Here is a 16,311-nt window from a genome sequence, read left to right on the forward strand (position 1 = left end):
GGTCAAAGGAGCCATTGTGCTCAGAAGTTCTCTTCTAGGGGGAGCAGATGGGCACTGCTGCAGTCAAAGGTGAGCTTTCATGTGATACCAGGTTGAAATATTTCATTGAGTGGCTGAAGAAGCTACGGGAAGGATAGCTAAACAAGCAGAAATTCTGGTCTGTTTTGGTACGATTGTCATGAGTAATGATAGAGACAATGCCCTGAAGACTCGTTTTAAAGAGGTAGGAAAGGGCTTAAGAATCAGGGCCTGAAAGGTAGTAAATTTCATAAGTTCCAGATTCCTAAACGCAAGTGATTCTGCAGATGCTGGAAATACAGAGTAACAGAAACAAAATGCTGGAGCAGCTCCACAAGTCAGGCAGCATCAACCTAGAGGAATAAAGAGCTGACGTTTTGGGGTGAGACCCTTCACCAGGACTGGAAAGGAAAAGGAAGAAGCCAGAATAAGAAGGTGGGAGGACGGGAAGGAGTACAAGCTGACAGGTGATGGGTAAGACGAGCTGAGGGGGAGCTGGGTGGGTCGGGGAGAAGGATGAAGTGAAAAGATGGGAGGTGATAGGTGGCGAAGGTAAAGAGCTAAAGAAGATGGAATCTGTTAGGTGAGGATAGTGGATGATGGAAGAAGGGGAAAGAGGAGAGGTGTCAGAGGGCGGTGACCAGCAGGTGAGAAGAGAGAGTAAAAAGGGAGCCAGAATGGGAAATGGAAAAAGGGGGGGGGGGGGGGCGAGTAATTACAGAAAGTTAGAGAAATCATTACAGATTGAAGATCCAGTTCCCTGTGTCGCACTGAATAGGAGGACAGTGCAACTGAATGCGAAGCTATGGTTTCCTGGAATGTTAGGGCCAGTCCTGGGGAGAATGGGGCCTTACGGCACAGGCAGTTTATGCCTTAACCAGGCCTGGAAGGTGAAAGTAACTTTGCAGAGTGCTAGAAACTAAGAGAAAAAATCTAGGAAGGGAAAAGACAGTGTAAAAGGAAGAAACGGTGAGAGAGTTTGGAGAGCAGTGAAAGCAGGGTGAGAAAAACAAAATAAAAAGGGCAAAATCTCAGCAATATTCAGCAGGTTGGCAGCACCTGTGCAGACAGAAAGTTAATGCTTTAGGTCAAAGACTCCTAAATTCTGATAGAGACGGATCCTGCCTGACCTTCCGTTTCTGAGATTTGTGTTTTTAGTTCATATTTCTGGCATCTGCTGGTTTTTGCTTCAGTTTTTGAGACAGAAGGAGAGGAATCTGGATGTGCTAAACACACGAGGGCCTCAATCCAGCAGCGCGGAGCTCTGTACAATGGGGGAATCAGACTGTGCTGTGTGCTGAGAGGCTCCTCTCAATACCCTTGTACACACAGCTGCAGGGTCTCGGGCATGCGTACAGGCACAGATACCCTTGCCCACTGCCTCCTCCTTGCTTACCTTCCCCTTGACCTTTCGTTCCCTGAATCTCTGCCTGTTGAATGTCCTCCTGTCCATGGCTGCTCCCTGTCCATGGCTGCTCCCAATCCCCTGTAGAACAGCTTTCCATGCTATCTGGATAGGCCCGATCTCTGTTCCCACCATCCAGACCCTGTTCCCCACTCTGCTCCTGACCCCACTTCCACTGCTAGTGTTGTGTAGTCATGTAGTGCCTTTCACCAAGAGCTGGCAGCAGAGGTGAGAGGCAGGGGATACAATGGGAAGGGCTTAAAGAACACAACAGTGGGTTGCACGTTTTGGAGGACCAAACCAGAGAGGAGTGGCTTTCATCACAAAAGGTGAGCTGGTCTAACATCTCAGTCATTCATGACCATGCAACTCATTCTAGCAAAGAATCAACGCACTGGTCTCATCAGTACAGGCATCCCTAACCCAGGAGGCTGCAGATGTGGCCAACACGGACTTCTAGACAATGCTCTGTGTCCCAGAGTGTAACGAACTGATCCCAATGGTGACTACAGAGGGAAGAGTTGTGTCTCACCAGATGGGAGGTATGACCAGTCTTGACATGACTGGCACTGTTTTGTCAGAGGCACATGCACAAGACCCCATTGTTATATACCCCGACCCCACTGTGCTACACCAGCCCCCCCATCCAACACCGGCACCTTAAGATCATAAGCCATTCAGCCCATCAAGTATGCTCTGCCATTCGACCATGGGTGCACGCACAAAATGATGGAAGAGCTCAGCAATTCGGGTAATATCTATGGAAATGAATAAACAGTTGACGTTTCCAGCCAACACCCTTCTTCAGAACTGGAAAAGAAGGGGAAAGACACCAGAATAAAAAGGTTGGGGTGGAGGGAGGAGACTAGTTTAAAGGTGATAGGTGAGTGAGAAAGGTACAGGGTTGGCAAGAAGGAATTTTAATAGGAGAGCACAGTGAACCATGGGAGAAAAGAAAGAAGGAAAGGCGTTTTGGTAGGCAGATGAAGAGAAGAGGTAAGAGGCCAGGGTGGGGAACAGAAGAAGTGGTAAGGGAGAAGAAAAAAAATTAAATGAAGGAGAAATCTATGCTTATGCCATCAGGTTGGAATGATCTCGATGGAATAATTGATGTTGCTCCTGCACCCTGAGAGTGGCCTCTTTGTGGCAAAAGAAGAGGCCATGGATCAACATGCCGGAAAGGGAATGGGGATAGGAATTAAAATAGTTGGCCACCAGGAAATTTGCTTTTGGCAGATGGAGCAGACGTCCCCTAATTTATGTCAAGTCTCACCCATATAGAGGAGGCCACATTGTGAGCACTAGATACAATAGCGGCTCCCCCAGTTTACACCGTCTCACCAATATAGGGAGGCCACATAGGGAGCACTGGGTGCAATAGATAGCCCCAACACATTCACAGGTGAAGTGTTGCCTCACCTGGAAGGACCTGTTTGGGGCCCTGAACCTCCATAGAGGGAAGAGGCATAGCTGGAGCCCGTGGCTACCTCTCGAGTTCAGAGAAGGTGGGAGGAGCCAATGGAGAAATTGTTGAGGGTGAGGACCAGTTCTGCCAGACAAAGGAGGGTAGTGTTGAAGGGGAACTGGTTGATTCTTGAGAAAGGAGAACTTTAAGGCCTTCTTGATGGGGGATAGATGTGTCTAGGGACTGGATATCCATGGTGAAAATGAGGCGGTCAGGACCATAGACTAGAAACCTAGTGAGGAAGGCATGTTGCAGATATAGGTAGGAGTGGGCTCGTCCAAGGGGGATAGAATGGAGTCAAGGTATGCAGACATGAGTTCATTAGGGCAGGAGCAGGCAGAAACAATAGGCCTACACAAATAATCAGGTTTGTGGAAATGTAGAAATCAGGTTTGTGGAAAGGTAGAAATGAACAGTGTGGGGTAAGGAAGCTATAATTTTGGTGGCAGTGGATTGGAGTTCTCTAGAGTTGATGAGATTAGTGATGGTGCCAGAGACAATTTTCTGATGATCCAGATTGGGGCCCGTTACAAGGGATATGTTAGAAGAAATTTCTGAGAGTTGGAGCCTGACCTCAGCAAGCTAGATGTCAGTCAACCACACTATAACAGCGCCATCTTCGTCTACAGGTTTGATGATAAGGTTGGAATTGGTGCAGAGAGTGTGGAGGGAGTAAGGTTCGAGGAGAGGGGAGTACCAAAGTCAAGCCGGTTGATGTCCTGTCGGCAATTAGAGATGTAAAGATCCAGAGCAGGCAGAGAACCAGAGTGGGATGTCCAAGAAGAGGAGGGTTGGAAACAGGAGAAGGGTCATTAGTGTGGGGAGGGGAATTCTGCCAAAGAAGGTGACAGAAGAGTTCAGCATCATGGTGGGTGCAGGCGAAGGGAGACAAAGGTGAGGCCCTTACTGAGGACAGAACAGTCCGCCTCAGAGAGAGGGTAAGGTCAGAGGGAATAGTGAAGACTTAGCAGGGATTAGAGCTGGGATCAGAGGCGGGGTAAGAGAGGAGGGGGAGGACTGGAGTGTTCAGGGAAAGTAGGGTGGGAAGAAAATGGAAGTTCTGAGGATCCAAGGAGTGACGGAGGAGCCTGAGAGACTAGGGGTTGGAGAGTGGTGGTGGGGGGAGTAGAGCCTGGGGGCCCAGCGACAGCAGGGAAGGTCTCGGCCTGCAGTGGTGGCAGCCAAGGTGCAGACTGGAGCTGGAGCTGGAGGCTGCATAATTACTTCCCCCTCACTCTCCACTTACCACAGAGATCGCTCTCTTCATGATTCCCTTGTCCATTCATCCCTCTCCACTAATCTCCTTCCTGGCACATATCTGTACAAGCAACAGAAATGCCACACCTACCCATTCACCCCTATAATTCCCTTCTTTGACGGTAAAGAGTGTGACTGCATCAATTATGGGGAACTATGGAGCACCCACCTTAGACCTGGCCACCCACAGTTCATCTCTTCCTTACGTACACTTCATGAAGGCCTGAAAAGCACAATTTTAACCAGTGAGCTAGCAGCATTACCAAGCATTATTGGTATCCCAGTGTGGCATCTTTCTCACAATAATGATGCACTTCCCCTCCCACAGTATTCCCACTGGAATGGAACTAATTTACGGACTAATAGGAATAGGAAACTGTACATAGGCCACCTCCACTCCAGAATCATTATGCCACCCCATCTCCATCTCAGAGCTGCAGTATGCAGACAATGTTTGTGTTTCACTGTGTTCAGAGACTGATTTTGAAGATTATAACCTCTAACCTAACACACAACTCATGATCTATCGGGCAGTAAGGACCCCTGTCCTGGAATGTTTCTAAGAAATGGACTACTTACAGCAGGTAACTTCAAGGCTTGGAGAAGTTCTGACACTGACTCTGCAAAACCCATGAAATCCTCTAGCAGGATGCTGGATGTCAGTGCCCTCTCTCAGACCAGCATCTCCAGCGCAATTATAGTCCATCAGCCCCAGTGAGCAGATCACAGCATTAGCATGTCAGACACCAGACTCCCAGAACAGAATCTTGTTCCTGCCCTGTCACAGGATGAGATTTATTTGATTTTTAGGATGTCCTAAACACCACCTTGATAAAAGTGAAACATCCCCACTGAGTCCTGGAAATCTCATGACCACTCAAAGTAGTAAAGGGGATTCGGGAAACATGAGGGTATGCATTGGGAGCAAACACAGTTCCTCCAAGACCATAACTCCGGGAAAGTGGCTGCACAATTCGACAGGATAGTAGAGAAGGTGCATGGCACACTTTCCCTTGTTGGTCAAGGCGCTTGAGTTCAAGATTCAGCTAGCTACAGTATGTTTCAGCTTTGCAGAACTATGGTTAGACCACATCTGAAATATTGCTCTCTTTTCAGCTCGCCCCATTGTAGGGAGGATGTGGAGTCTTTGGAAAGGTTTACCAGGTTGCTGCGTAGATCAGAGCGCATGTGATATGCAGAGAGGCTGGACAGACTTGGGTTATTTTCTCTAAAGCAGCAGAGACAGAGGGGGAACCTGAAAGAAGTTTGTAAGATTATGAGGGGCATAGATAGATTAGACAGCCACTATCTTTTTCCCGGAGTCGCAATGTCAAAAATTAGAGGGTATGCTTTTAACGTGAGAGGGGGTAAGTTCAAAGGAGATGTGTGGGTAATTTTTTTTGACACAGAAAGTGATGGGTGCTGGGAGTACACTGCTATGGCAGTGGAGGCAAGTAGCATAAAGGCATTTCAGAGGATGGGCATATGTACTGTATGTGCAGAGAACAGGGTAAAAGTTAAAATACATTGACTGGTGTGGGCAGAACGGACTAGTTAAGAAGGCTTTTAATTAGCATTGCTTTGTAAGTGACAGTAGCCCCACCTCTCAGACTGCCCACTCACCTGCACTGTCAGACACCTCTTACCCAATGGAGATGGTATCTCCTCTTGCACCTTAGAATGCACTGGGGTATAGAAGGTCAGAGTTCCAAACGATGCACTAAGGAGATAATTTTTATAATTAGTATGGAGCAAGCCAAGCTGATGGGGTGGGAGGTTGCTATGCTGGATTTACATCACTGGAATGAACAGTGAACTTAATTCAGTTAGACTTGGCATAGTTATGGAAAAGGGCAGAGAGAAATATGTAAAGCTTCTAATTGTGGGCATGCACAATTTTAGTAAATTGAGAGTGACAGTGCATTATTAACGGTTTTTCAAAGGTAAATCAGTCACAGAAGCCACTTAACAAAATGGTTCAAGGAATTCAGGGCTTTAGCATTTGTGAAGTGGGCAAATCAACAGAGCCTGATGAACTACAGCCCAGGCTATTTAAAGAACTATGGTAGAAAATGCAGAGATTCTAATCACAATTTTTTGATTTTTCCCGACTACCAAGGATTGGAAGACTGGTAAAGTTGTACCATTGTTTTAAAAAAATGAGAGAAAGGATAACACAGTTAATTCTTGGATGTATTATTAGAATCAATTCTAAGTGGCATTTGCAGAACCAGAGGTTAATTGGAAACAGTCGGTGTAGACTTGCTAAGTAAAAGTTGTGTCTGATTAGCCTGACTGTTACATTAAAAAATTCACCATGTGATTTATGTAATCTACATTGATTTTGGCAAGGCTTTTAACACTAGTCATAAAATGCAAACATTCTTGGGATCCAAGGGAGAAAGGCAAAGTAGGTTCAGAACTAGTTCAGTGGCAGGAAGCAGAGACAGTGTGTGGTGTGTGGCCAAGTGGTTAGATCGTTGGACTAGCGATCTGAAGGTCGTGGGTTCAAGCCTCGGCTGAGGCAGCGTGTGTGTCCTTGAGCAAGGCGCTTAACCACACAATGCTCCAGTCTACCCAGCTGAGAATAGGTACCGGCAAAAATGCTGGGGGTTAATCTCGTGATAGACTGGCGTCCTATCCGGGGGGGGGGGGGGGGAGTCTCGTACTCTCAGTCTCCACGGAAACGGGCATAAGCACCAGCCTGATTGGGCCACAAGGCTCATGACAGACTTCAAAAGCATAGTCAATGGGTATCTGAGACTGTAAGCTGTCCCTCTGGGAGGTAGAGGGTGTGGTGCTCAGTGATCACTACTTGGTCCTTATTTTTGTGTTACATAATTAACGATGTAGCCTTAACTGTAGAGTGTATCACAAAAATAGCAGAGTAATGGTGTGGAGAAACAGAGAAATCTTAGATTGTGTGTGAACAAACACTTAAAAGTAGTAGGACAGGTCAATAGGTTTAGACCTGCCCTGCGTTTAGAAGAATGAGTGGATCTCATTGAAACCTATCGAATTATTGAAAGACCTTGATAGAGTGGACTTGGAGAGGATATTTCGTATAATGAGGGAGTCTAGAACTAAAGGGACCATCTCAGAATAGAAAGACATACCTTTAAAACAGAGATGAGAAATTTCTTCAGCCAGGGGGTGTGAATCTGTGGAATTCATTGTCATAGATGGCTCTAGAGGGCATCAAAGGTTATGCGGTGAAAGCAGGAGAATGGGGTTGAGAGGGATAATAAATCAACCATGATGGAATGACAGAGTAGACTTGATGGACCGAATGGCCTAGTTCTGCTCCAATGTCTTATGGTGGTTAAAAAGATATACTGGGGCCTTTCCTTTATTAGCTGAAGCAGGAGCACTGAAAGGGAGGCCTTCTGTGTCGGAAATGTTGCAGGGATCTCTGAGTGATTGAATGGATCTTATGGGGCAATGGACTAGAGTGCAGGGAGATGGTTTATCGAGACCGATGCAGCACTTGGTCAACCCGAGTTGTGGAGCTGTAGTCATTGAGGTGGAACTTTTAACCACCAACGTTCGAACAGTGGAGGGAGACTGACAGTGTTGGGGAGGTAATAAGATGGTGTGAGGTGGGCAATAATGGGGCAAAACAGAACTCTAGTTATCAAGCAGATGGACACTAATGGGCAGAATAAATATTAATGGCTACAGATGGATGGGGCAGGACCACTGCATCACCTAATAGGATGGGTGAGCCTCCCAAAGGATATTTGAAAATAAAGCAATGTCCTGTTTGAAAGATTGATGCAGGGTTATTGGGGTTAAGTCTCTGGTGCTGGACCATACTAAAGTTCTGTGAAGGGTGGGGAGATGTGATGGGGTGGAGGGCTGGGGAGTGTGATGGCGTGGGACAAGGCAAATGGGAGAAGTGAAGGAGAGTGTGGGAAAGGAGACAGGAAGGGTGTGATGAGGAAAGATGGTGTGGTGGGCAGAAGCAGAGGTTGAGGAGAGTGTGGGGAGATGTAGGGTGTGATGGGGAGAGGCAGATGTGACGGAGATGGTGTGAATCGAGGAGACAGCGGGTGTTTAAGGGGAGTTGGGTGTATGGGGAGATGGGGTTCTGACTGGGGGAGGCAGGATGCGATAGGAAGAGATGAAGAGAACTGTGACGGGGAGGCAGAGGAGAGAGACTGGAGATAGGTTGTTGCACTTAATAAGAAAAGGGTGTGCTCTGCAGTTATTTTTACCTGATTTTTCTGTTTTATCACAGGAGCCTGAATATTTAGACTTTGGAGCAGTAATATTAACAATAGTGAGTGGACTGTAGGTTTCACACTCACTTCTCTCTGTTAGCTATCACTGTGTACATCTCTTTGCATGAACCTAACCATCTGTCTGGCTTGGTTTCCTGCTCCCTATCATTGGCTGTGGAAAAATGGCACACACGCAGATGTTGGCAGCAACCACAACTGTCCTCAGCTGCGATTGTCCCTAACAACAGCCAACCCGTACTCATCCTTGAAGCTTTGACACGTTACTAAAGGTGATGATGCACAGCTCGAGTTGGAATCTACAAGTCAGAGGGATGAGAGCAGAAATCACTCTCGGTGTGATTTGAGAATCACAGTTCATGGATAGCCCTGCTCCCTCTGACCAGGTTAAATGCCAAATGGATAGCTCACTGCTAAAGGGAACAGTTACTGTTAATGGGCTGACTTACGCTTAGAGGGGACAGTCACTGATAAAGTCCAGCTGTATGTTTGCTCCTGGTTTTAAATGTAGGCTGGTTTGATTGCATGCTCTTTATGTAATTGAAATGGTTTCTTTGTTGAATAATTAACTGTTTCCTCTCTTCCATCACCCATAGCCCTTTGACCTTGGATCTGTATCAACACTTCTCCCTGTTGGGCAGACTGTCCCGTGGTGTTGGTTCGGTTTAAGCATGGGCACTGGTGGATGTTCTCATGACTCGCATGATGCTCCATGACTGTGGAATTTGTTTCCCTAACTCAGCATCGTGCTAGGTTCTACACTGCTCAAGCAGTCTTCTGCCAAACCGGCTTAGCTAGAGCACAGACCCTAAAAGCTGAAGACCAAAGAAACTACTGTTATAAACCAGCCATTATGACACAGCACAACAACAGAAGGGCAATGAGAGAAAGAGGCAGAACACTCCATATTCTGAGCTATACGTGGGCAGTGCCATCAGCAACAAATCTTTCCTGCACCTTTTTGGATTCACTTTTCACTCTTCTCATCTACTCTTCTCTCTCACACTGACTCACTGCCTCCTCTCTCTCTCTCTCTCCCCCTGCTATTTCTTCCTCACTCTCTTGCACGCACGTGCCTTCCCTCCCTCAAACCATGCTTCCCATTCCTCCCTGCCTCTCTGTTTCTGTCTGAGTTGCTCCCTGGCTCTGCCTCTCTCCCTCGGTCTTGCCCCACTCTTGATTCAGTGAGAACACTACGCTTCAGGTTTTGAAAGTTGGAGGCTGCTTGTTATCAAAGGTTACCCGTAGTCTTTGATTGTTTAACCCTGGATTGCATGCCTGGAAAATGCCATTAGTTCCTGGATTGTTGCAGGCATTTGCACTGTCTCATTCTGTTCTTATTTTCCTTCATTTCTTTCTGCTTGTTTCCTGCCCTCATTATTAGAATCTTTTCTTTGCCCTCTACTTCTGTCCCTCTCACACTCTGCTCCTGTGCTTTCCCTTTCTTTCACTTCTCTGGTTGAAGTTGAGGCCCTTGTTGGAGCTCCGCGGCGAAGACCTCTTTCCTTCTGCCACTGCTGCACCCACGACAGAGGTAACGTAAACAAGCCCCGAGGGGGTCACTCTAACCACACCGCAGGGCTCTCAAACCCTGAGGCTCAGTACAGTTCCCTTGGACACCCGCTCGGGTTGTAAATCTGAATCCACAACGACGCGCCCACTGCGGGACGAGATTTAGTGAGGTTGAGGCAAGAGCAGATAGAGAGCTGGACCCCCATCAGGAAGCCGAGGAATTCATAACTTCAGACTGATGGGGCAGAGAGAGAAGGGAAATGATTCACTTAGGTTATTGGATCTAAATACTCTGCCAGACTAACAGTGATCCTCAGTGAAACAAGACATAGGACCGCCTGTCCCTCGGCCCCCTCCCTCCCATCTCACCACTCACCACCATCCCCAATCCCCACCCCAACCCTTCCATCCTCTGTCACAGCTCTCAACACCAGTGCCCTGACACCACTCACCACCTTCCCCAATCCCCACCCCAACCCTTCCATCCTCTGTCACAGCTGTCAACACCAGTGCCCTGACACCATTCACCGCCATCCCCAATCCCCACCCCAACCCTTCCATCCTCTGTCACAGCTCTCAACACCAGTGCCCTGACACCACTCACCGCCATCCCCAATCCCCACCCCAACCCTTCCATCCTCTGTCACAGCTCTCAACACCAGTGCCCTGACACCACTCACCGCCATCCCCAATCCCCACCCCAACCCTTCCATCCTCTGTCACAGCTCTCAACACCAGTGCCCTGACACCACTCGCCACCTTCCCCAATCCCCACCCCAACCCTTCCATCCTCTGTCACAGCTGTCAACACCAGTGCCCTGACACCACTCACCGCCATCCCCAATCCCCACCCCAACCCTTCCATCCTCTGTCACAGCTCTCAACACCAGTGCCCTGACACCACTCACCGCCATCCCCAATCCCCACCCCAACCCTTCCATCCTCTGTCACAGCTGTCAACACCAGTGCCCTGACACCACTCACCGCCATCCCCAATCCCCACCCCAACCCTTCCATCCCCTGTCACAGCTCTCAACACCAGTGCCCTGACACCACTCACCGCCATCCCCAATCCCCACCCCAACCCTTCCATCCTCTGTCACAGCTCTCAACACCAGTGCCCTGACACCATTCTTTGATGCCCGCCCTAAGCTCCATCTCATCTCTCACCACCACCCCCCAACTTTACCACCTGGTTCATCCTCTGTACCAGCTCTCAACACTAGTGCCCTTATGCTATTCCTTGATACCTGCACTCAACCCCGTCGCCACCCCTAATCCCCACTTCCCTCGGTGCCCTGACCCCATTGCTTCATGCCCTCACTCTCTCCTGCTACTCTTCACTACCCTGTGACCACACCATGCAGGCACACTCCTAGTCTGACCCTTTAGACTCCCCATCTCCTGTTCTCTGTTTCTCCTTTTACTCTGTTTCCTGGCCGCTCCTTCCCGTTTCCTGTTTTCCCCATTAGGTGCTTCTGTACCCATCCAATTTTCTCCCAATCTCTCTTAACAAAATGTTCTGGCCCACACATTTCCTCGCTAACTTCTTCCCTCATCTTTCCCTGAGCTCCCCTTTTCCCGTCCAGTACTTGATGGTACAATTTATGTTGATGCATATGCTCACTGTGGTAAAGATCCTCCTTTCAGACCGCGTATTTTCAAGTGGACCATTCCCACACCAGCAATAACAATCTAAAGAACTGGAAAACCACTCTGAGTGAAAAGTCAGTCAGCAGTCTACCCGGAGGGTAGTGGCTTGGGAGTAGATTAGGGTCATTTCCAAATGTGACTGCAGTCAATACACACTCAGCAGAAGCCGAGATGCACAGGAGAGTTAGTGGGGCAGTGTGGCGTTCATTTAAATGGGGTTAGTGCAGAGCCAGCATGGTACAGTGGGTCTGAAAGCCAGGCAACAGTGTAGGAGACCCACGAGCAACTACCACCCTTAAGGAGGTGAGGAGTTGGGCAACAAATGAGGAAGGGCAATTTCCTGAGCTCCACCCCCAAGGATTCACTTTGTTGTGGGTACCTGTTGGGGCTGACAAGGGATGGCAAGCATGAAATCAGGTTGTGGATTTGATAAGCGCATAACTGCTGTTCCCTGGGACTCTACTTTGCCTCTTCTGCCTGCTTGCAGTAACTCGCTCCATTTCACCCGCAGCAGTCTCCACCCGGACTGACTTCTCATCTCACTGACTGAGCTTTATTCCTGCTCCTTGCTCTTCTCTTCGGTTTTTGCAAGTATCCATTTTGTTGAATGGTCTGAGATCCCTCTTTCCCCCCATCTTGGCTGAGAATCCTTCCATTTGCAGAGGCACGGTATTTCTAAGCCTTGGTCAGCTGCCAGTGGAGGCATCTGAGGGTTACCTGTCAAACATGGCCAGAGAGAGTGAATCAGGAGTCAGGTGCAAACCACAGCTGGTGAACATGGGGCAGGGGCTGGGAAAGCGGAAAGACGGGTTTGCAGACAGTGGTTCTAAGCACTAAGTACACAGTTCCCTCAACTAGCCCAGTCTCATCAAAGTACAAAGAAGTTGGAATGATATGAATAATGATGATACAAACTTGCTGTTTAAAATATACCTTGAACTTTTAAAACCATAAAATCTAATTAGTACTAATTAAACACATGTTCAGGGACAGAAGTAGGAAGCAGCAGCATCTTTAGATTTCTATATTCATTCCAAACCGATTAGAAGCTGTCCTTCTTAATGGATTGTCAGGCTAAGTTCAAGTTTAATTATCATTCAACCATACATGAATACAGCCAAATGAAACAGTGTTCCTGTGGGGCCAAGGTGCAAATCACATAATAGTCATACACAACACAAAGCACATATCACAGATATAAGATAGCAGTAAACATACAGTCACACAAAAAAAAATAATATAGCCCCCGAGTCCTTAAGTGACATGCCCTGTAGATTGATGAAGTATGAACGGTGTTGGCAAGAACAAACCCTCAGCCGTATGCGGATAAACACACGCAATCCAAGTTGTCCTCCACCGAATGAACACCGGAGGGCAGCACCAATGATTGGAGCCTGCACCCAATCCAGCATGGATGCTGCACCACACCGCTTCCAGTGTCTCCCCTCCTGGCGGTAGCAACAGGCAACACTGCGGCATGAGGCCTAATCCTGACTATTACCTAGGCCAACAAACAACATTTTGGATCTCCCCCTCCCCTTCCAACTTTCAAATCCCTTACTCACTCTTCCTTCAGTTAGTCCTGATGAAGGGTCTCGGCCCGAAACATTGACTGTACCTCTTCCTAGAGATGCTGCCTGGCCTGCTGCGTTCACCAGCAACTTTTATGTGTATTACCTAGGCCACACAGCTCCCCCTGCCATCGGTCCTTCCAATAAACCAGTGAACCGAATTGGCGGTGTTCTATGGTACCAGAGTGACTGAATGGTAGTTAGTCAGTCACTGTTATAACCTAGATACGAATTTGCAAGAAGGGAATGAATCCAGTGTGAGTTTCAAGTGTGTCAGTAAGAGTAGGAACACCAGCCAATCAAATCCATACCACTCAAAGTTATTGGGAAGTGTTTTCAGTTTTTTTTAACCTTGAATTCAATACAAATGAAACTTTACATTAATTAAATGCTTTACAAGAGTCTGAAATACTTCATTTCCTGACTTCTACTGTTCTCTAGAGAATGTTTTGTAGCTGAGGCCAACTTAATAAACTCGAAGCTGTCCATCAGTAGGCGTTATGTGGAAATACTATGCTCATCTGTCAGGCCCAACATGGCCCCATCCTCCCTCCTCTTTCCATCCACTCACCTTTACTCTGCTCTTCCAATTCCCCCTTCTCACAGCTTTCCACAAGCAGAAGAGCAGCAATAATATCTTTGGGTAGTACATTGATAGAGGAATTTTTCATTGTCTTGGTATAACAAAAAAATTGGGGAAATCTTAGGTTAAATCTCACAAAAAGTATCATTCTTTGTTAAACAAATTGACATTACAAGCTTATCAGTGTAATAAGCTAACAAACGGCTTCCTTTATAACAAACCAGTCATGGTATGAATGTAACATTACAGACCAATCAGTTTCAATTTAATATTACAGACCTGCCATTGTAACCGATTTTGTAGATTTCCTATCATAAATTAGCATTGCAGATTAATCACTATATGTATCTGGGTAGATTACAGAGCAACTGTTATGTGTAGCTAATAGTGTAAATCTCACATTACACTCAGCCAATATTACAGCTGATCCATTATTACAAATTAACAGTAAAGGCCTCATGCTGTAATAAACCAATATAACATCAACCATTGTGTGAAATTAGTAATGTAGAGACTGCATTCCAATAAAAACAATGTTGTAAAACTCCTCTTAACAAACTGATAATACAGCCAAGCCATTGTAAGGAACCAGTGTCACAAGACCAACCATTAAGTCAAAATCAGACTCAGTTGAAACAAGCTGATTAAGGACTTCTCTGTTCTATTGCAATAAAACCAACATTTCAAGCTTCCCTTTGTACAAACTTTGATTATAGATATACCACTGCAATAATACTATAACAAGACTTCACCTGGTTATCTACTGACTTTTTATTTTAGTTGCTTGTTGCAATTACGCCAGTTCCCAGTGCTCAGTGAGTCCCTGAGGCTATCTGAGTTACGTTTTAGGTCCCACTCCAGAAAGATATTACAGGTTAAAGCATTGCTGTGCCTAATAAGTTATTGAAGGAATAAGCAAGTGGGGTAAGGAAAATGTTCAAAGGTCAGTCTCTAATTTACATCCAAGAACCATTGCTTGCTTTGTTTTTTTTATCTACGTTCAGGATAGAGTAGGCTCAGGAATGTGATTGTATTAGAGTTTTGGTCACTTCTGAGGTTCTGTGAATGAACGTGTGCATTGCGAATGAAAATATGTCTTCATACGTGAGTGTCTCTGAGATAGCGGATATACACTTGTGCTCAGAATTGCCTGGGGTGTCCCAGAAAATAGTGAATGTGTGACAGAAATTGTCTATGTGATACAGCGTACCTGACAGCAGAATGCACTATCGAGAATAGCAGACCTTGTAGAGACTTGCAGGTTAGAATTTCTTGTAGTTTATATAGTCAGTAACAGATGTCCAGCTGAGTTACAGCCTGGAATCTAATCAATAGATATCGAAGAGATTACAGGTGGAATATAAAATACCTGGCGATAAGTTCAATGCCAAATCCAAACTGAGAGATTTTCAAAGTTCAGATGTAGGATATTTATGTATACCCACGTAGTGAGCTACAGGTTACAACATATTCAGTGGGATTTGAAGGTTGATGTAGAGAGTGTAAAACTTGGAGTAAGATATGGGTTGGAAATTTATCAAAATACTTTGTGAGTTTATAATAGAGTAGCAGTTACCCTGAAGTATGTTGTGGGCTAAAATCTAGTCAATAGTGGAATATCAGCTGTCTGAGAGTGAGATACAAAGTAAAATCTAATTCAGAGAGTTTAATTATGGAACAATAGATGACTGGAGATGAGATGTGGTAAGTTCCTATACAAATACTTGAAGAGTGAGTTAGAATGTACAATCGAAACACAAATTATTTGAGACGTACATAAAGAATAATAGATGTCTTTTAATGTTTACTGTCCAGAACCTAACTGAGAACTTAATTATGGAATAGGTAATAGGTATCAAGATGGAAGTACGAGCAAGAGATCAAAAGTGGAATAACAATCTGAGAAATAAATTGTCTTATTGAGAGATTTTGAAGATAATCCGAAATAAATTGGAGCAAGTTATAGACTTCAGCTTGGATGACAGCTATTGGCTTCTTATTTATAGAATAACAACCAAACTGGACTAAGTTTGAGTTTTATAAATAGGTAAAAGCCATAATAAAATAAACAGGTTTGGGCACATTTATAGAATAACAGAAGCATTAAAGTGAGTTATGTGCAGATTGTCACTGGAGTTTTTAAGATATGTAGAAGAACATAAGGCAGTGGAAATACTCTGCAGGTCAGGCAGTCTCTGTGAACAGAGAAATACAGTCAGTGTTTAAGACCAATGTTCTTGGAACTGGGAACAAGTTAGAAATGAAATGTGTTTTGTTGCCTAGAAGATAGAGAGGTGCCTGATAGGATAGAAACCAGGAGACACTGAACAACACAAGTGGTGGTGCCCGCTGAGAGAGGTGAAGATATGTCTGGAAGGTGTAGATAGGAGAAGAGGAAAGAAATCTGAAACAGCAGGAGAGGAGAGAAGAATAAGGGACTGCATAGTGTAAATGTGAAATGCAAGACTGGAATAGCTGAATTGTTGAATTCATTGCTGATCTGAGGACTGTAAATTAGTCTAGAGGGAAGATGAAGTTGAGCTAAAAGAAGCTAGTGGCTAACAGATCAAGATGAAAGTGGGATGGCAAACAAAAGAAACAGGCAA

At 45.9% G+C, this 16,311-nt stretch overlaps 1 protein-coding gene across 10 annotated transcripts in view; it reads left to right on the forward strand.

The window, feature by feature from the left end:
- The window catches only part of LOC140202766 (protein-methionine sulfoxide oxidase mical3a-like), a 311,216-nt gene that overhangs the window by 283,441 nt on the left and 11,464 nt on the right, over positions 1-16,311 (forward strand). For 8 of the 10 annotated variants that reach the window (XM_072268077.1, XM_072268079.1, XM_072268081.1 and 5 more), the window contains one exon: positions 9,852-9,920. The exons of the other annotated variants lie outside the window; for them this stretch is intronic. In XM_072268077.1, coding sequence (XP_072124178.1) covers positions 9,852-9,920 — 69 coding nt within the window. The remainder of the gene's footprint in view (positions 1-9,851; positions 9,921-16,311) is intronic. 10 annotated transcript variants of the gene reach the window in all.

Source organism: Mobula birostris, chromosome 9 (assembly GCF_030028105.1).
Source record: "Mobula birostris isolate sMobBir1 chromosome 9, sMobBir1.hap1, whole genome shotgun sequence".
NCBI lineage: Eukaryota > Metazoa > Chordata > Chondrichthyes > Myliobatiformes > Myliobatidae > Mobula > Mobula birostris.